The sequence below is a fragment of the Odocoileus virginianus genome, chromosome 2 (assembly GCF_023699985.2).
Source record: "Odocoileus virginianus isolate 20LAN1187 ecotype Illinois chromosome 2, Ovbor_1.2, whole genome shotgun sequence".
Taxonomy (NCBI): Eukaryota; Metazoa; Chordata; class Mammalia; order Artiodactyla; family Cervidae; genus Odocoileus; species Odocoileus virginianus.
The window spans coordinates 59315978-59337919 of NC_069675.1; the positions used below are offsets into that span (position 1 = coordinate 59315978).

A 21942-nucleotide genomic window follows, 5' to 3' on the forward strand; every position below is an offset into this window, starting at 1 on the left:
TAAAAAATAAATTACATTTATTTTATACATTTAATTAATGGATGGACTTACACGCATGCCCTCAGTCTATGTGTCAGAAGGTCATGCATCACACATGGTTTCTGGGGCACTCTTCTGAAGGAAGGGTGGAATGGGACTACTCTTGTTAGATGTGATTCTATGTTTACATGAGTATTTATTTGTATCCTGTCTCACAAGTACTAGAAGATTTTTATATGATGAAAGTAAGCAATCGCAGCTTGAAGAAGATAACCTGGTAAAGAACTCCTTTTTCTAGATATTCACCCTGTCTTGCTTCATGACCCCAACATTTTAGATAAAGGGGAAATTTAATTCTTTTATGGATTAAGGAGGGCTTCCCTGGTGGCCCAAAAGGTAAAGAATCTATCTGCCTGCAATGTAGGAGACTCAGATTCAATTCCTGGGTTGGGATGATCCCCTGGAGAAGGGAATGGCAACCCACTCCAGTATTCTTGTCTGGAGAATCCCATGGACAGAGGAACCTGGTGGGCTATAGTCCATGGGGTTGCAGAGTTGGACACAAGTGAGTGACTAACACATTCCCCGATGGCTCGGCAGTAAAGAAACCCCTGCAATGCAGGAGACTCAGACGTGGGTTCAAGCCCTCGGTCGGGAAGATAACCTGGAGAAGGAAATGGCAACCCACTCTAGTAATCTTGCCCAGAAATCCCAAGAACAGAGGGTGCCTGATGGGCTACAGTCCACGGCATTGCAAAGAGTCAGGCACAGGTTAAGATTTAATCTTAATCAAACACAGATTTAGATATTAAGATCACTCTGATAAAAGAATTGAGCCATTCAGACTATCTTTCTTGAGAATGCATTTAGGAGACCTAAACACAACTTTTTTCTTTTTGGTCAGAATACTGACATTCCCTTAATACAATGAGTAAGTAAAAGTATTCCAATAGTCATTGGCAAAATGTCTAATAGTTAAACTGCTTGAATAATTAAGATGCTTGAACAGAAAAACATATGACTAATGACTTAAATTATCTAAGTTTTCATAACTTTAATTTGATAGAAAATGAACCAGATTTTCCCCGATAGGAGGAAGTTCAGACAGCTCAGGAAGAACATGAACCTTTTATGATTACTGAGGCACTGCTTAAACAGTCTAGTTACACAACTTACTAAGAGCTCTCTCTTTAGCAGGGTTTAATTTAGAAAATGGCCGCAATTACTCAACCACTAAAGAAGTTCCTTTATTAACAGGGAAGAGATACTTTCCTAAGAGAATAAAGAGTTACATTACATGCAAACTCATCTATTTCAAGTGAATATTTTTGGAGTGTGGATTCATTTTGTCCACAAGTTTTCACTTCTGGTTTCCCATTCTAAGTTATGGAAAAATGAACTCACAGAAACAAATTCAAGTATCTATTTTGAAAAGTATTTACTTAGTTTGAATAAATTAATTGCAAATAAAAATTAGCTACAATATATAGCCTGAATAGAAATGACTAGAACAAATACAACACAGGACTTGATTTCCTTGCATTAGTCACAAAGCATGTGACAATCCAGAAAACTTCAAAATCAATTGTGTATCTTTGAAAAAGGAGTAACAGCAGTTACTGGTACATCACAACTAGTCAACTTATAATACAAGTTTCCTGACATGCATTTCCTGAGTGAACCCAAATGATCATTTTTTTAAAACAAGGAAATTTTGACAAGTTGAAGTAAAGTAAAATAGTTCATGGCTTCTAAGCAACAGGTTTTGTTTTTTAAAAACCAAAAGAAAATTCAGAACAGTATCATAACAGGATAAATTAAAGCTATGCTACCACATACAAAATCTTGCTAGAGTCAATTAAGTATAATACAGCTTTTTGAACTAAAGGAAAACAAATCAAAAGATTAAAACAATGATTCTGTCTAACCTAAAAGTGTACTGATTTTTACAAGTGTCGCAAAGGGTTTGATGTAGTGCAGCTGTCTATACTTTCCTTGTGGGTATTAAAAACAAACAAAAAAAAAACCGGTGGGTGGGGGAAGGGGAGAGAAAATGTTTTCTTCCTTCTGAAAGCAAAGAACTTACTGGAGTTAAAGAATAAACTGACCATGCAAGTATGTCCCTCCAATTGGCTGTCACTGGTGCTCACCTGCCAACCAAGTATTTCCTTGAGTCACACTGTGGCAAATGTCCTTTTAGGATTCAAACCCACAGTTAAGGCTGGTCTGTTAAGATTTAAAAAAAACAAAACAAAAGAGCACTGTTGTCATTCAACCCTTCAAATCTTTCTACATTTCTTAACACCTGAATAAGTCCAAATACAGGATAGTTAATTCAGCATTCTTTTTCTAAAAGCAAATCAAGTCACTCTCCTTTCTTGTTAATTTATGCTTTTTCTCATGGGAATGATTTTTTTCTAGAAACAGTGAACAGATGAACCACAGTTTATATCTAAAAAATAAACTTGCCAAATGCTGCTGATACTAAAAACAGATTTGTTACTGTGGGAGAAAACCAGATAATCTAGATTAAATTGCATTTTCAAAGGAGCATATAAAATGTTTCTTAGCATTAAGCTTTTGTTATAGTACTATACTCGGAAGAAACATTAAGGAAAAAATTCTTTCCCAATTCTCTTTAATGTGGTTAAAAACAAACACCTCTTACATAATGATAATATGAATTTGTTTTTACAAAGCATTCTAATTTACCAAATTTCATATTTAGATGGGGTGGGGAGAGAGTCTCTCCTGTCCTTCTTCCTAACTCTGCAAATCCTTGAGCTACGCTTGCTAAACTACCATTCCCACCAGGAGTGTGAGACTATCGTCACCATGCTACTCTACCGGGAACATTCTAAGATATTTTCTATAATAAAGATAAATAGAAAAAAAGTTAATATACATGTTGCTGTATTTTACAATTTTGCAACAAACTGTAAACTAACATAGTTTGAACCAACAGTACCCTCAGTTATACAAAACAATTTTTCAACACTGAGGATGGGTGATTCAAAAACACTAAAAGGAAGGCATCAAATTAGACTATGTCTTTTTCTCCTCAAAATATATTTTCAAAACTCAGAAATCAGAAGTCTGGTACTTTCGAAAACCCCTTTGCTTGAGTTTCCCAGATTTTTGCTCAGAAATTGCTACTATTTATTACAAATGTTTAAAAAAATTCTTCATCTTAATGCAAACGACCAGAGCAGAAAAACTGTGACGTGGACAACAGGTTGGAAAGCCCAGATCACTTAGCTTATAAATGTTAAATGTAGTCCTGCAGGACAACTGTCTGTTAGTCTAGAGGTCCTTGGAAAATAAGTCTGATGTAGCCTTGTTCACCAGCCAACTGATGTGCACAGAAGGGACAGGCGGCATGAAAAGTGTGAGTACCGTGAGGAAGCGGGATCTGGGACCAATAGGCAGTTGTCTTTTCTGAACACACATGCCCACATGGGCTAAACGCATGGGTTGGAGGGCCGGCGTCCACATAAAATCCAGCTTCACATCCAAGCCACAGAGGGACATAGGGACCAACAGACCTACACATAGGACATTCACGATCCTTTCCATCACGTTCTTCTTTGTTTCCCCAGTTATGATAGCCATGCACATGGCCGCAGTTTAGATACACCCATGGTTGTTTTTCATCAACAACATCTTTTCTCTTCATGCTGGGAAATGCTAGTGTGTTGAACCCTACAGGGCACTGAGGTCGCGCTGCATTGATTTCCTGTCTTAAAGCTTCTAAATGCTTCACGGTAGGAGTGTGGGAAAGGCCTTCTGCAGTACGCCACAGCAACGTTGCGCCGCAGAGATCAATTAATGAGCCATCTTGTAACTGATTGGTTTCAATTTCCACCTAGAGAAAACAAGAATCAAAAAACACACATTCACCATGGAGTTTTGGATTTTTACTTCAGAGTTTTGGTCTTACAAGCTTCTTACTCAAGAATCAAGATTTCCTCTGGTTGTTTATTGAAGAAACTTGAATGGCAGTCATGAAAAATATAGGTTTCAAAATCAAGGATAAGATATTGAACAGTAACACATCTTTTCAGAGTTATAGTAAAGACAATTTATGATTAAACCATCTGACTAATAATCAGTAAGCTTAATATTTCCAATTTGGTAAATATGTTGGTCAAAGACATACAGATACAAGTAGAAAATACACAGAGTATTGTTTAAATTGGGAAAGCTTACCCACCCTATGAAGTCTACTGTAATTAAGTAAGAAGTTTATCTTAGTACTCACCATTTTCCCTCTCTGCTGAGCTGATCTGGTTTCACGCAGGCTGAACACATTTCCACACACTGATATTTCTCTCCATATTCCAGGTTTGGAGTCTTCCGTGAACCCATTGCGTGGATGCATAACAAGAACACCATTAGTGGTGAGGCCATCCATCTGTCCATCTGATGTCTTCCATTTGGCAGCCTTCTCCTAGTAGAATAAAGAGCTTCTATTTATTTGTAAACTGGGAAACAGAAGCAGTTGTAAAAGGCAACATTTAGGAAAAAAGCTTTTTACCCCAAGAAAAATGTTTTTTGATGAGTCAAATCCTGCAGCATAAATCCGTGCTGTAAAGGGGGGATTCCGTTCACATATGATTCTACAGGCAAATCTTGATATGGTGCTCTGCACTGACTGTGTATCAGAATTACTTTGACTTCCAGGAACTGTGTCAGTTACTACAAAATCAATAGGACTTTCAGTCGACCGGCCAATCTAAGAGAAAAAGAAATATCTATAAACCTATCGAAAGGAACACAGCGGAAAATTCACTCAAAGGCACAAACAGTAAGGTGAAATCATCAAGCTTCTGAAATTTCTCAAGCTCAAACTTATCACACTTAACTCTGGAGGTATCTATACCCTTGAAAACCAATCTGTCAGATTTCCTCTGATGTAGTAATTACTTAGAGCATAGAATTAAGTAGGAACTTACAACCCAGAATATAGGAAACCCTCAGGGAATGAAGAGTTTAGGATGGCTGAGATTTCTAAGTGGCTGCAGATTTTAATTTTAACCCCTTGGGATAGAAATATGTCTACCACATATTACTCTAGTTTCCTTAACAGAACATAATGAACATAAAAGTAAATCTTCTGTGATGACTCCAGGACATTACACTATGAATACTGCTTATATTAAGTTGAAGTGCAGTGATGTCTTTGGGTGCTATACAGGTGTAGAAGAACACTGATCCCTATGTTAAAACGTTACAAAGCCGCGCTCTGAGGTCTTATGTCTACTTCACAGATTTTCTCCTGTCTTTTTTGTCAGGCTGTCAACTCTCATTTCTTGCTGATGGGTATACTTGTCTCTGCAGCATACTCTTCCTTGAACTAGCTACTCTTAATTCTGCTATGGGTTGAGAAATCAGATAACCAAACTTCAAAGAAAAGTATTTCAAAAGGTTCTTGGTGATGGCCTAAGGGATTCTCAAGGGAGGGGAGAAAAGGAATTTCAGTACACGGACTCTGTGGCATTTATTTTATATGCCTAAATGTTTTTTCTGTTTTCTTCCTGGTTCTTGGCCATATTTCAGAGAGACAAGTTTCCTTGAACAGAGTTCTTCTGCTGGATGAGGTGTCAGTGAAGTAAAAACATCTTCAAATGTACTAGCTAGTAAATTAATTAATTAAATTTTGAAAGATGAAAGTTGAAAAAATGAAATCGGTGGAAGAGATGGCGAAAGTGACAATTATCATAGGGTATTAAACATTTAAAAATCAGTTCATTAATGTATTTGTTATAAAGTTGTATCACAGGACTTCCCTGGTGGTTCAGTGGTTAAGAACCCGCCTACCAATGCAGGGGACCCAGGTCTGATCACTGGTCTAAGAGGATCCCACATGTCATGGGACAACTAAGTCCAACCACTGTAACTACTGGAGCCTGTGCTCTGTAATAAGAGAAACCACCACAATGAGAAGCCCGCGCACTACAACAGAGGTGCCCACACTCACTGCAACTAGAGAAGGCTTGCTAGCAGCAATGAAGACCCAGGACAGCCAAAAATAAAAAACACTGAACAAGTAGTATCATAAAAAATAAAGAAAATTGTTATTGAGAAAAACTACTGACCCTCTACAAAGATGATGACTCTTAAGTTGTTCTTTGCATAGCTGAGCTTTAAGAATTCCTTTTATCAACACACTTTCAGATAAAACTCTAGTGTTTTTATCCTGCCACTAAGTACAAAGCCCTTATTTAGTCTGGATAGTTTTAGGGGGAAATTTATTGATTAAAAAAATGTAACATTTGGATGTTCCTTTTCTTTATTTCTAAGAATACGATATCTAAAGAAAATGGTCTTAAACCTTTGGAACTAAAAATATTTCCACTATTCTAAAAAATTCAGCATTCCATTAAGAAGGTTGAGTGTAGAGTGACTTTAAAGAAACATTTTGTTACTGACTACAGCAAAGACACCTCCAGGCCTTTTCTTCTTCATTTTACCTCATAAAGTTAAGAAAACTGAAAAGTCATTGGGACAATAATCATAAGAACATTATTAGGCACTTTATATCCTATTTAAATTTGTTTCAAAAAAGCCCAAGGCTTTACAAAAACCCAGTATTAAGAGAGAGGATGTCTCTCTTAATCAAGAATCTTGCTTATGTCTTTAAGGTTTGGCTTTTCTATCATCAATTTATAAAACCATCAGTACTGGATTGGTACAAAGAATGAGAGAAATAAAAACTTACTATACCATTAGCTTTGACCAAATATATGCTGAGAAGAAAGTTAGACTTCACATATATGATATGAAAAATTAGAAACTGTACTTTTAGTTGCCTAGAGAGGGAAGTGAGAAGTAATAGAAAAAAAAATCATCAATGTGTATAAAATATCCCTTGGTTTCTTTTTTGGATAATAATAGATGATAATTATTTTTTACAGCTACCAATACTAGTAGCTAAGTGTTTACCGAGTACCTGGCACAGTTCTGAGTACTTCAGAGGGACTAACACATTTAAGCTTCCTAATAGTCACCTGAAGGAAGTTCTATTATCTCACTTTATAGGAGGAAACTGATGCAGAGAGTGGCTAAGTAATGTTTACCAGAAATTCTGATATCAGAGCCCATCTCTTACTCATGCTATGTGGACTTCTATATATGGGGTTTAGAAATCAACATCTATTTTAATGAAATGCATTAAGTATGATAACCTTTAAGCTGACCACAGCGAAAGTCAATTACAACAGATTTTTAACTTTTTTTTGTTCTTTAAGAAAAAAAGTTTACATGTTATAATACCTGAAACATATCAGTGTTGCTGTCATGAGTATATTCAACCACTACTGTCTGCGCTCGAGACAAGGTGTATGATATGCTATGCTGGTCCTTATTGCTTATTGCCTAAGAAAAAAAAAAGATTAATAGCAAAAATTAGCAGGTACCTCAATCTAAATAGATAAACTTTTCACAACAGATAACCATAATAGATAATAGAGAACCTTTTTTTCACACACACAAAAAAGGGAGCTGTGCTCATTATACTATAACAACGTAATTGGAAAAAGAATTTGAGAAAGAAGAGATACATATAAATGTATAACTGAATCACGCTGTTGCACACCCAACACTATCTCTTTGTATTGGAGTGTATGTACTCCAACATAAAACAAAAGTTAAAAAAAAAAATACCACCATGCTGCTACAAGAGCAAGTCAACTATTTTATAATTACAAAAGAAAACATCTCTTATGTCAGTGCTGACATCCATTTCACCTATACACAGACATATAAAAATATATGTTAATACATAATCAAGGACATCATTACTGCTATTTTGAATAAAATATCTGTTAGATCAATTGAGAATAAAAAAAGCAGAGGTTTTTATTCTTTCTTTAAAAAACGGTAATCTATTTATTACATGTGTGACATATTTTCCCCCTGAAATTTAGAGATTAATAACTTGTACAACCTTTGTGTGACAGTTTCTTAGAGTGAGTGGAGTGCAGAAGAATTCAGGCAGACCTCATTTTATTATGCTTCACAGATACTGAATATTTTATAAATTGAAGATTTGTGGCAACTCTGCATTGTCAGATGATGGTTAGCATTTAGCATGAAAAGTACTTTAAGAGCTTTCCTGGTGGCTCAGGTGGGAAATTCCATGGAGAGAGGAGCCTAGTAGGCTACAGTCCATGAGGTCGCCAGAGCTGGACACACTGAGTAACTTTCATGATGCTATCACTGCACACTTATGTGCTCAGCCACTCAGTCGTGTCCGACTCTTTGTGACCCATGGACTGTAGCCTGCCTGCTCCTCTGTCCATGGGATTCTCCAGGAAAGAATATTGGAGTGGGTTGCCATTCCCTTCTTCTGGGGATCTTCCCGACCCAAGGATCGAACCCGGGTCTCCTGTAATGCAGGTGGATTCTTTACCATCTGAGCCACCAGGGAAGCTTGCACAGTTAGAAGACCACAGCATAGCGCAATCATAACTTTTATGTATATATTAGGAAATGAAACCAGTTGTGATTTGCTTTATTGTGGTGGTCTGGAACTGAACCCAAAATATATCTGAGGTCTACCTGTGCACTGAAGCAATTACAGAGTAAAAACATAAGTTCACTGTATAAAAAACCTGTAAAATCTGAGTCTACATTATAAGTATTTCAAGTTATAAGACACTTAAAAATCAAATCCCAGGTAGTAAATGAAAGCAGTACTCAGTACTGCTCTGATAAGGAGAAAAGACAAAATCTTGCAAGACAAGAGGAATCTTATTTAATAATGAAAGAGGTTTAAAGTTAACACATAAGCAGAGTTAACTGGTTTTCCTAGCCACTCTGTGACTCTATAGATGACAAGTATTTGCCATATGCTAGGCTAGATACAGAAAAATTCATAGAATGATTAAACATACCAAAGGAAATGGATATAATGCTTATGACTGTACTTTTGACATATGCCAAACTAAAAACATTGCTAAAAAGAACTTCTCAGTTTTGTTTTCAGGCGTTTTCTATGCATATGAGATGATGATAATATCAGAGGGGGAAAAACCTGCACAGAGGAAGTGGAAACAGGTTGTGTAAAAGAAACACAGAAAGACACAGAAGAATGATTATATGCAGCAAAGAGGCTAAATGAAAAAAAAAAACTTTCATAATTAGAACTTTGGTATTATGAAATTTTACTTCATTTCAATTGGTAGCTAAACTGGAATAGATAGTCTTCATAGTTTTAAGATAATTAAGACGGTGAAATTTTTCAAATACACAAAAAGAATATACAAACACCTGGGTACAAACTACCCAACTTTTATCATTCTTACTAATACCATTTTTGCTTCTGATATTTTAAAAGAAATTAAACTGCAGATATAATGAAGGCTGCTTATATGTCCTTCCCTACTCCTGTCTCTGTAGAGGAACTGAACTCAAGAGTACAGTTTAGGTCACTCCCATGCACTTTAACAGGCTTTACTACACATTGATGCATTCATAAACATGACAAAATGGTTTTAAAGATTTAAAAAATCTATAGCTACTTATCTCAATATTAAGCAGCTGACTTTTCAATGAAATAATTTTTTAGTACTTTGGTCATTAATTCTTAATGGCTGAAGGGATTTAAAAACACAGGTTTTGTGTACTCTGAGTTTATGAGCTGTTTTTTCTTTTTTTAACTATGAGATCTATTCAGACTGAAAATACAGAGCTGTGTCAAGTTAAATTCTCACTGGATTGGAAGTCAGGGTTTAAGCACTCATCCCAGATGACTGCTAGACTAAACAGTTAGTTTTCTTCCTGACCTCATTACACACTCCTCCAAAATTGAAAAAGCAGAGAGTCAATCTTTGATCCCTAAGATTCTTGCTGCCTAGTAAAGATGAAAAGGAGCCAGCAATGAAACATGAGGAGTATGACAGTAAAAACATGAAGAAAAGTACACAATAGGAAATTACAGAATAAGACTTAGAAATTTTCCCTAGGATAGGAGTTCTTAACCAGAGGTAGTATCGGCGGTGTAAGGGGTGTTTGGTGGCTGTGTTTGTTGGCCATCACAATGATTGAGGGCCGAAATGGCATTCCGTGGGAAGGGACTAAGAATATTAGGTTGGTGCAAAAGTTAACGGCTGTTCTGCATTGTTGAACTCTATGTGGCTATGTTATTATACATCATTTTAATGTGCATTTCTCACTTCATTTTTTTGCTAATGACTTACTAGTTGCTGTTTATTTTATATTTATTTTAGACTATAGAAATGATGCCAGATAAAAAGCAAATTTGAGCAATTTTTTAATTTGAGTTCAAAATGGGTCATAAAGTAGCAGAGACAACTTGCAACATCAGCAATGCATCTGACCCAGGAACTACTAATGAATGTACAGTGCAGTGGTGGTTCAAGAAATTTTGCAAAGGAGACGAGTGCCTTGAAGATGAGGAGTGCAGTGGTTGGCTATCGGAAGTTGACAGTGACCAACTGAGAGCATCACTGAAGCTGAGCCCCTTAAACTACAGAAGAATTTGTCAAAGAATTCAACATTGACCATCCTGTGGTCATTTGAAACAAATTAGAAAGGTAAAAATCTTGATAAGTGGGTGCCTAGTGAGCTGACTGCGAATCAAAAAAATAATTTTGAAGTGACATCCTCTCTCTTTCTGCTGCTGCTGCTAAGTCACTTCAGTCGTGTCCAACTCTGTGCAACCCCATAGACGGCAGCCCACCAAGCTCCCCCGTCCCTGGGATTCTCCAGGCAAGAACACTGGAGTGGGTTGCCATTTCCTTCTCCAATGCATGAAAGTGAAAAGTGAAAGTGAAGTCGCTCAGTTGTGTCCAACTCTTAGCGACCCCATGGACTGCAGCCCACCACGCTCCTCCGTCCATGGGATTTTCCAGGCAAGAGTACTGGAGTGGGGTGCCATTGCCTTCTCCGTCTCTTATTCTACACAACAACAAACCATTTTTCCACCAGATTGTGACATGTGACGAAAAGTGGATTTTATATAACAACCAGCAATGACCAACTCAGTGGCTGGACAGAGCAGAAGCTCCAGAGCACTTCTCAAAGCCAAACTTGAACCAAAAAAATGTCATGGTCACTGTTTGGTGGCCTGCTCCCCATCTGACCCACTATAGCTTCTGGAATCCTGGTGAAACCATTACATCTGAGAAGTATGTTCAGCAAATCAATGAGATGCACCAAAACCTGCAACACCTGTAGCCGGCAATGGTCAACAGCAAGGGCCCAATTCTTCTCCATGACAATGCCCGACCACACACTGCACAACCAGTGCTTCAAAAGTTAAATGAATTGGGCTACGAAGTTTTGTCTCATCCACCATATTCACTTGATCTCTTGCCAACCAACTACCACTTCCTCAAGCATCTTGACAACTTTTTGCAGGGAAAACACTTCCACAACCAGGAGGAGGCAGAAAATGCCTTCTAAGAGTTCATGGAATCCTGAAGCACAGATTTTTATGCTACATGAATAAACAAAATTCTTGTTGGCAAAAATGTGTTGACTGTAATGGTTCCTATTTTGATTAATATAAAGATGTACTTGAGTCTACTTACAACGATTTAAAATTCATGGTCTAAAACCATAATTACTTTTGTACCAACCTAATATTAAATATCCTGCAACAGGTGGGACAGTCCTGCATAAAGAAGAACTGGAATACCCAAAATGCCAAGAGCACTTCAGTGGGGAAATACTGGAAAGAAGTTCTTCAGATCAATAAAGCTTTCACTCTACCACCTGCTTATTATTTATCAGCACATCCCTTCTTTGCAAAAGAACAGAAGGAAACACATAAAAGAAACTGTCACTTTTCTAAATTCCCTGGCTCTTAAATAGTAAGAGGAGACTCCGAGGGCTCTTGCTTAGACACCACACTGGATACAAAACGAAGCCAGAAGTCCAGGGACTGGAAATGTGACTTAAAACAAGGCACTGTATGCCAATTTCGCTCTCCTTTATTTTTAATCTACAAAAATATAGCTCAGATGGTATAATATTAATGTACATTCTGGGGCTGCTTAAAGATATAGGTACTTCCAGATGTAAAGAACTCTTTGTAATGTTTATTCATTCACCACAGTAACAAATTTAGTCTCTGTTATAAAATTTGAAGTAGAAGAAATGTAAGATCTGAAATGACCCCTTACTGTCTATCACTCTAGGAAAAGCCCAAGTGTCCTGAAATGGTGGCCTAGCTTCTGGAAATTCTGGTTGGGAATAAAAAGGGGGTTAGAAGCATGAAGTAGGCTAGGCGCCTGAGAAGTTGTGTTATAGACACAATTGGGTATTTACTTTCATAGCTTTGATTCGATTTAATAATTAATGAAGGTCTACTCTGTTTAAGGCTCTGGTCCGTGTGATCACATTGGCTAGTTTTCTGTGATTATGGTTTGACTGTGTGGATCACAATAAACTGTGGAAAATTCTGAAAGAGATGGGAATATCAGACCACCACACCTGCCTCTTGAAAAATCTGTATGCAGGTCAGGAAGCAACAGTTGGAACTGGACATGGAACAACAGACTGGTTCCAAATAGGAAAAGGAGTACATCAAGGCTGTATATTGTCACCCTGCTTATTTAACTTATATGCAGAGGGCATCATGAGAAACGCTGGGCTGGAAGAAGCACAAGCTGGAATCAAGATTGCCGGGAGAAATATCAATAACCTCAGATATGCAGATGACACCACCCTTATGGCAGAAAGTGAAGAGGAACTAAAAAGCCTCTTGATGAAAGTGAAGGAGGAAAGTGAAAAAGTTGGCTTAAAGCTCAACATTCAGAAAACTAAGATCATGGCATCTGGTCCCTTCACTTCATGGCAAATAGATGTGGAAACAGTGGAAATGGTGGCTGACTTTATTTTTTCGGGCTCCAAAATCACTGCAGATGGTGATTGCAGCCATGAAAGTAAAAGACGCTTACTCCTTGGAAGGAAAGTTATGACCAACCTAAACAGCATATTAAAAAGCAGAGACATTACTTTGCCAACAAAGGTCTGTCTAGTCAAGGCTATGGTTTTTCCAGTGGTCATGTATGGGTGTGAGAGTTGGACTGTGAAGAAAGCTGATCGCCAAAGAATTGATGCTTTTGAACTGTGGTGTTGGAGAAGACTCTTGACAGTCCCGTAGACTGCAAGGAGATCCAACCAGTCCATCCTAAAGGAGATCAGTCCTGGGTGTTCATTGGAAGGAATGGTATTGAAGCTGAAACTCCCAATACTTTGGCCACCTCATGTGAAGAGTTGACTCACTGGCAAATACCCTAATGCTGGGAAGGATTGGGGGCAGGAGGAGAAGGGGATGACAGAGGATGAGATGATTGGATGGCATCACTGACTCGATGGACATGAGTTTAGGTAAACTCCGGGAGTTGGTGATGGACAGGGAGGCCTGGCATGCTGCGATTCCAGGGGTTGCAGAGTCAGACACGACTGAGGGACTGAACTAACCGTGTTTAAGGTACTACGCTACAAAGCTGTGGGAGTCATAAAATAAAAACAAGAGCATATATAAAATCTTTGATAAAGACCACTTAGTTAAGAAAATTATCTCATCCAAACATGTTTCTAGGCCCTGAATACATATATTCTGTACCACACTCCTTGCCCAGCTCACAGAGGTCCCTCGAGTAATAGCGGGAACATACTACATCTCAGGACAGTTCCACAATTCCAAAGTCTAGATGAAGCCCTGCCCCCCCCCCCCCGCTCCACCCCCACTTTTTTTTTTAATGACAAAAAAGGAATTATTTCCTTTTAATTTCTACTCATGGATCCCGTGTGTCATTAAAAAAAAAAAAAAGTCCTATGCCCTTTTAGATATCCTATCTCCCAAGTGTCTTCTCCTATCCAAACAAAAGGAAACTTCTGGTATACAATGTGAAGGGTCTGCGAGAGAATATAAACAGCAAATATGTCTTTCAATCTCTCCAAGTTAATTTATTTAGTTTTTGTTTGTTTTACCTTTGCAGCCTGAGGAGTACAAGCAATATGCACAGTGCTGGGCTTCACCCCATTTGCCTTAGGTCTTTTAAACAAAGCAAATCTACTTTTCCTCCTTCCTCTATCGCCATTTGGGAGAGACCCATTATACCTGATGGGGGAGAAAAAAGTTTAGATGATCTCAGGTGAGAACCACACAATTCTAAAACAAATGCTTTATTTTGTCTTAGAGGATCAACCACTGATTAATTATCTATTAGCAGACTGTTAAGTGTCTAGAATTAACTTTTAGTAACTGCTGATCCCCAGACCAGCTGCCTGAGTGTGAAACAAAATAGATTTTTTTCTATGTCTGAAGTCACAGAGAAGTACCTTTTGGATTACACACAGCTTTAAATTACTTGTATTTTTCTTCCCTCTTTAAGGTAATCAAGAGCTGATTAATGGCATACCTGACTTCTTATGACTCATTCTATTTTTTTTTAAAAGGTGAATGTTTGCATGTGGTAATACAACCTTTAAAAGTACATATTTAAACAAATATGACCTGCTTAAAACAGAATCCCCTTTAACTATGAACCAAATACTTTATAAATAACTGAACTTTTGAAATTAGGAATTTTTAGACTTCTCAGTCTCAGCTACTGGCCTGTATACATTCACGTTAAGTCAGTAAAACCTGTCTGACTGAGCATAACTAAGTGGCCGTTAAACACGTGTGTTGCTCAGATCTTATGACCATTTCTCCATGATAACATAAACATGCCCTTAAGGTAAGCAAGTGAGCGAGGAGTGAATCAATAGCAAAAAGGTTCAAAACAAACATCCGGGTGTTAACTGTGTACTAGGCACTAGTGGGTTCTATTTCACAAATCACTTTATTCATTCTCTCATAAAAACTGCAAAACTGGTACCACTTGCCTCTGTTACAGGTTAGGAATCAAGTTATTCTTCAGAGGAATTGAGTCCCCCCATTATTTTCTGAAGGTCACACAAGGGACACTGGCAAAGCTAGAACTGGAATCTAGGTGCTTGCTGTGCTTTTTTCATTCTTTACTGCTTCGCCGAAGCACGAACAGTAGCTTAATAATCCTCTCTCCTCATGTACTGTCCCCTTATGGCCGGACAAATTTGGTTTTATGGTTTCTTGTTTATCGTCGGTTAATCTGGGGGGAAACTGAGGCAAGGAATGGGTACAGTTTTGAGGGTGGAGGAGACTGTGCTTATAAAATGGTCTACGCTAGTGGCTGACAAGGAAGAGAACGGAGTTTACTTAAAGGTTGTCAGATATAGAAATGACACTGAACAACCTTTGTAAAATGTAAAACACACTGATTCTTCTGGCAAAAGCCCCTGCTAACCTTGCAGGTTCAGAGTAGTGCCCCTCAGCTAATACATACTGGATTTTGCTGCTTGGGACTGCGCTGCCCCCAGTCTCACAAACTGAGGGCTCCTCACTGCCCCTCACTACTGTCTACCAGAGTGCGCCTCCTGCCTCCTTTGGACATATTGTCTCTTCCTACACTGTGTTCTTGTAGCTCAGAGCTCTTTTCTAACTAGCACTAGCACAAAACTGACCACCTTATCCAGCTTGACTTCTCCTTCTAAAATGCTGAGAAGAAGCATTGTTTGCATTTTAAGATATCAAGTGCTAGGTACAGAGACAACCATTTTATAAGATTAACTGTGAAACTGCTGGGCTAAAAGAGCCAGTTTAAACCATATACTAAATTTCAAATTCTAAGTCTTCAGATGACTCAAATTTCCTGCTGAAGAATTTAACTTTGAATAGCTTTTGGTGGTTAAAAATCTGGTATTAATGCATCAAAATCTATGTGATTTTAAATTGTAATATTGTAGTTCCTATATTAAGTTTACAATCTTTTGTTTTTGGGGGAAAAAATTTTTTTTTCTTTAATCTCAAGGGACCTTAGTTGATCTTGTCTGTCATTTTACAGAAGAGGAAACTAAGACCCAAAATTGTTAAGTGATTTGCCTAAGGCCACACAGCTAGCAGTGTTGGAAAAAGTACTGGAATTCAGGATTCCTGGCTTCCAGTCAAGCTCAGTAACACCATATTATTTCCCCAGTTTTTCTTACTTTCTTACCTGAAACAATGGCCACAGTCTCAGTTAAAGAAGAATTTGCACCAACCTGATTCTAAAATATGTTCTAAATGTCTAGAACTGCTTTTTAGGCAGGACAGAAACAGTCTAACATTGTGTTTCCATTTTGACAGCTGTGGCAAGTTTAGACTGGATAAACTAAAATAATGGAATCATTTATTCCTCAATCATAAGACTGTATGAGTAGAATGGATGAAATTACTTTCGAAGCAAACAAGTAGCAATGTCCTGGGCTTCAGAATCATCATACTGTCATGTCTATACAACTCTTTTAAGTACAGGACCAAAAGCAGAAAGCAGCAACTGTCTCACAGGGCAAAGGAACAAATAAACACTAACCTACGAGAAACGACCTAAGCAGAGGGGAGATTTTGGGTACAGTCAGCTGAGGCAAATTTTCTAAAAAAAGGCATAGGGAAGACAGATGGACTGGCTATGTGACTTTAGACAAGTACATTTTTCACTTCATGTTTAAGAAGGTTTGTCCTTTCTAGGGGTGAGGGTGAGGCAGAGTTTATGGAGCATTTGAGTACTTACAAAGGATGACACAAAAATGAGAATTAAAAGAATTTCTTGATTTGGTAATATAACTCTGTAGCTTTAAATACTCTTTGGAAAAAGGCAGGATATAAATCCTAAAAAAAAGTGCATTTAACCAAGATGTTCAAGTTACCATATATCATTCAATTTTATGCTCATCAGATGGAGAAGTCTTACCCTAAGACAATGAGTTCACCATATTTTACTGGTGCTTTGGATGGATGATTTTCTTGATCAGGAGAAAACATGAGCTTGGTTGTCCTTCTCAAATCTTTGTTCACTGGTCAGGAGCCTTGGGACACCTTTTGCATTATTTCCTAGAGGGAAAAGTTTTCATTAATAATTTGAACAATGAATTTCAGTTTAAGTAAAGATGTTCTTTTCTAAAAGTCCTTGGGAGCACAATATTATGAAAATTATCACATAATATATAAAGTGTCTGACATTTCCCCCAATAATGGTTATATATTTGATATAACTGTTTAAACACATTAAAATGTAAATTTAGGAATGTTGACTTTACATTAAAAATGTAAATTCCAGTTCCAGGATGATGAGGAAGACATTATTTTCCCTATGATTTCTGCTAATTATAACCCCAAACCCTGAACATTATATATAAAGCAGAAGAAGACTCTGAAAAGTAGAGAAGGCAGAACAGCTGGGGCCTCGGGGCCCACGGAACAACTCCGTGGCAAGTTCTTCGGGTTTTCTTTTTGCCTAGTATCAATATATCCCAGATCTGAAGCTGAAGAATCTAGCAACCTGGAAATGCCCACTGGCAGAGAGAAAAACAAACATGTGACAAAATGCCTGCTCTCTCTGGTCAGAAGAACAAGAAAACGGCGGCCTTTGCAAGACAGGAAGCTTTTGACGATAATTGCTCTACTCAGCCACCACCACAGCAAACACGCTGACCCCACCATCGCACTCACCAGCAAGAGCTGAGTGCTGAGCCCGGACATCGCCTCAGGAGGCCACAGTGAGGCGGCCTGGCCTCCCCCTGGGCCTACGCTTGCCAGAGGCAGTGTCAGAACAGGCCAAGTGGAGAGACAGCATGGCCACCCTGTTGGCTGGTAACGTGCCCCCTCCTCTGCCTGAGTGGTGTCAGTGGAGAGTGCAGCGAGCCTGGGGTTCCATCCCAACTCCGCAGGATCTTCTTCCCTCAGGTGTCAGTGGAGGCCGAGCAGGGAACCTGGACTTCCATGTCCACCTGGTAGTGATAAGAAGGCTCCCCGTACTTCCCTGACAGAGCAATGTGAGGAAAAGCTAGGGAAAATAGAAGGTCTGGATGATATTCAGTGTCAGAACATTAAACGTAAATGTCCAGCTTTCAAAAGAAAGCCACGTATTATATAAAGTACAAGACAGAATTAAAACAATGCAAAAAGATAATCAACAGATGCCAGAAGTTTAGATGACAGAGATGTGAGAATTATCTAACAAAGATTTTAAATCAGTCATGATAAAAATTTCAGTAATCAATTACAAACAAGTTTGGAGCAAAGAGACAAACAAAAAATAGAGTCTCCACAAAGAAACAGAAGATATGTAAAGTTCACTGGATGGGCTCAACCAGAATGGAAGGTACGTAGGAAAGGAATGAGCTGTAAGGCAGAAAGTACCCAGTCTGAACAACAGACAGGAAATTAGACTGGAAAAAAAAAGGAACGAGTCTAATGGACCTGTGGGGCTACAGAACAGCCCTATTAATAACATTAGTATCACTGGAGTTCAGAATGAAAGGAGAAAAAATGGAGCTGAAAAAGTACTCAAACAACGACTGAAATTCAACAAATGTGAAAAGGGAAACAGAACCACAGATTCAGGAAGCTGAACAAACTCCACATAGGATAAAACTAAAGAAATCTATGCCAAGACACATGATAATTAAACTTCTGACTTAAAGGCAAAGAAATTTTCTTGAAAGCAGTCAGAGAAGAACTAAATCTTATGTATAGGGGGAAAACAATGAATTTCTCACCAGAAACTACAGAAGCCAGAAGCAAGTGGCCTATTTTTTTCAGGTGCTGAAAGAAAGTAACTATCAGCCAGGTTCCAGCAAATATGGAAAGAAAAATCAAGACATTCTCAGATGAGGAAAAATTAAGAGAATCTGTCACCAGCAGAGCTACTCTAATAGAATGGTTAGCAGGAATTCTCTAAACAGAAGATTAAAAAAAAAAAAAAAAAAAACTTGGAACACCAGAAAAGAACAAAGAACATGGTAGTAAAATCAAGACTTATGTTCACACAAACCTGTACATAAAAGTTTACAGCAGCTTTATTCATAGTAGCCAAAAACTTGAATTAACCCAGATATTCTTTACTAAGTGGATGATTAACCTGTGGTACATCCAGACTATGGAATAGTACTAAGCAATAAAAAGGAATAAACTATTGGTACATGAAACATCATGGACAAATCTCTAGAGAATTATGCTGAGTATAAAAATCTAAGCTAAAAAGGTTACATATATGATTTCTTTTATATAACACTCTTGAAATGACAAAAGGACAGAAACAGAAATCAGATAACTGGTTGCCAAAGGTTAAACTGGGCGAGGGGGGGGGAGCGGGGAGCAGGAGGGAGGTGAATGTGACTACAAAAAAGCAACAGGAAGGCACCACAGTGGTGATGGAAATGGTTTGTAGCCTTATTAGTGTCAGTATTCTATAAAACCAGAATATTGTGATATTGTGCTATAGTTTCACAACTATAGTTGCATATAATAAGATCATCTAATCTACACTATGTCATATATCAATATATCAATGTCTATCCCTTTTACTTCTCTCCTAAAGAAGCAATCCATTTTTAAAAGCTTAAGCAGAAGCTTTAACCAGGGGTTTTAAATGAGCTCTTCTTAGACAATTAACGTACTGCCATCTAATCATGAAAACACAGCTGTCGCACACTTCTGACCAAGAACAGTAAGAATTAAAACTTCAATAACATGAATTAATTAAATTTAAAATTTAAATTAAGTTTTAATAACACTGTCCTGATTCAGATTCCTTTTTAGAGTTACTTTTTATTTTTAGGAAGTGGGGGTTTTTCATTTATAGCAGCAAAACATTTCCTTAAAAATAACTTATTTAAAGAAGTCAATTTCAACAGTAGTAAATAGGTTAGTAAGCACATAGATATGGCAAAAATCTGAAAATGATACATAAATGCCCATATTTGGCTGACACTAGTTTTTAGCATGGCTGGCAAGTAATAATCTATGTTCTAGTTCTAGTTCTCTTTGAATAAACCAATCTGCTTCCTCATCTCTAAAAATGAAGGGACTAAAGTAAAATGAAGAGAACACTGGAGGTGAAAATATACGAGAGACCATCTGGTCCTAACATAAGAATTTACAAGTAATGTGCATACAGCACTATAGATTTAGTCCTATTGCCCCTATAGCAAAACAGGAACTAATTCTAGCTTTGACAAGGAATAAGAGTAGGGTTGGCATATACTCACCACTCTATTTTCTAGAGCCTCTGGCCAAATTAGCCAAGAAAAACAACATGTTCCCAATTATTCTTACTCTGGTTAGATCCCTTAGAAGGTCTAATTTGAGATATTTATCAGATAACAAAATTTCAATCACAGGAACACAATGAAACTTGGTTTCTATTTCTGTATCTAATAATCTAAAATCTCTAATAAGATACTTCAGTAGAAATGGTTATTTAGGATCTTAAACAAAGCCCAGCAGCTAGATAGTAACTCTTGCATTCACTCTCTGTAGATAATCTCTGTGTTTTAAAAATCTGAAAAATATACAGAATTCTTCAAAATCAATTCTTGAAGTTATTATTCCTGAGAACATGAAATGCATATGTACATAAGTATATTCTAATACCTCAATCACAGACAACGCCTGGTGGTATTCAATTAAGTTCGCTGGTCTGACCCCACATATTCAATCCTATCCCAAAATGATCTAGCAAAAAGAATATGAAATAGCACCATTAATTCTGTATGAGACTGGAAACAATGATAGAGAAAATCTTGCTAAGACAATAAGGCTGTTTCCTATAATATCTATTACTTTGAAGTCTGCTTCATCTGTGAAAATTAAGCATGCTGTTCTCATCAGCAGAAACCTTCCCAAGTTAAATTTTAAAAGAAACACATTCTGGAACACTATTTGTGTGTGTGTGTATGGGCTAAGAAAACATGAATAATTCGCCATAAAATACATTTCTTAGAGTCTCAATTTGACTGATACAACATTCTAATCATTTGTTCTTTAAAGGCCAGGAAATACAATTGTTTTCTTATCAAGTGTTTGCAAAGGAAAAGACTTTCTAGTATATAATTGTCAGTTTTACCTTAAGAAGGAAAACTGGGGAACCAATCTCGGTCCAAATTGCTCCTTTAACATAACACTTTTCTTTTTCACACTGCACAAAGCCTTTTTGCTTTCTATCTACTAAACACAAGTACAAAATTCCTGTCCTGAAAAATAAAAAGAAGTAAAACAAACACTAAGCAAGGGACAAAACAGACCTTAGGAATGTGTTTACATAAACTTTTGGATACTCTTATTTTGGTGGGCAAGAGATTAGGCATAAGGGATGCTAGGGGGAAAGGGGAAAATGTTTTAAAACATGAAAATGTTATAATTTTTTTATGGTGAAAAATATAATGTGGATTGCATATGTTATCTCTGATGAAACAGAATTCCATCTACACCAGCATTCCCCTGTGGTTGATTTCAAAAGGATGATTCAAACAAAAGGAACTCTTTTCTTATGCTTGTGGTGGAGCCATTTGTTGGTGGAGCCAACAAATTGGAGGGTGGTAAACTTACAGCAGTTTCTTGCTAAGAGTGAAAAACTAATCATCATCTTCCTTCTTTCACCATCAGCGGGATTAATAAGCAGCATTTTTCCATAAATGGAGAAGAGAGATAGGCAAAATAATGGTGTCAACTGTAGGAGTATGAGGTTACTACTTTTCTTTCTGTTGGTGTCTTCTGGCTTCTTAGTGAAGCACTGAAAGAAGGGAAGGCCATGTTCCCCTTCTCGAGATACAGGGCACTCCTGGACAAACTCCCAGCCCTGCTTTTTAGGGTGGCCAAATGACATGCTGATATTCTATCAGCTCCAGTGATAACTTATTTTCATCCTGATGGGAAAGAAATTAACATCTTTTCCACAGATAGTGATTGTTCCCCTAAACTCGGGTTTCTCAACCCTGGCACTACTGACATTTTGACGTGGGGAGTGGAGGGGGGAGATGGCCTGCACGTTGTCAGAGGTTCAGCAGCACCCCTGAGAATGTCTCACCTTCCCACACTCCATCCCCCAACTTCCTTCCCACCCTCACCCTCAGAACCACTGAGAA

At 37.7% G+C, this 21942-nt stretch overlaps 1 protein-coding gene across 1 annotated transcript in view; it reads right to left on the bottom strand.

Annotated features, from left to right (window-relative positions):
- Nucleotides 1-1201: 1201 nt before the first annotated feature.
- PELI1 (pellino E3 ubiquitin protein ligase 1) overlaps nucleotides 1202-21942 on the bottom strand; it is a 53861-nt gene continuing 33120 nt past the window's right edge. Inside the window, exons 2-7 of the mRNA XM_020916213.2 lie at nucleotides 16770-16909; nucleotides 13948-14077; nucleotides 7255-7356; nucleotides 4517-4714; nucleotides 4241-4429; nucleotides 1202-3844 (exon numbers count right to left, since the gene is read on the bottom strand). Coding sequence (XP_020771872.1) covers nucleotides 3278-3844; nucleotides 4241-4429; nucleotides 4517-4714; nucleotides 7255-7356; nucleotides 13948-14077; nucleotides 16770-16840 — 1257 coding nt within the window. The 5' untranslated portion in view covers nucleotides 16841-16909 and the 3' untranslated portion in view covers nucleotides 1202-3277. The remainder of the gene's footprint in view (nucleotides 3845-4240; nucleotides 4430-4516; nucleotides 4715-7254; nucleotides 7357-13947; nucleotides 14078-16769; nucleotides 16910-21942) is intronic.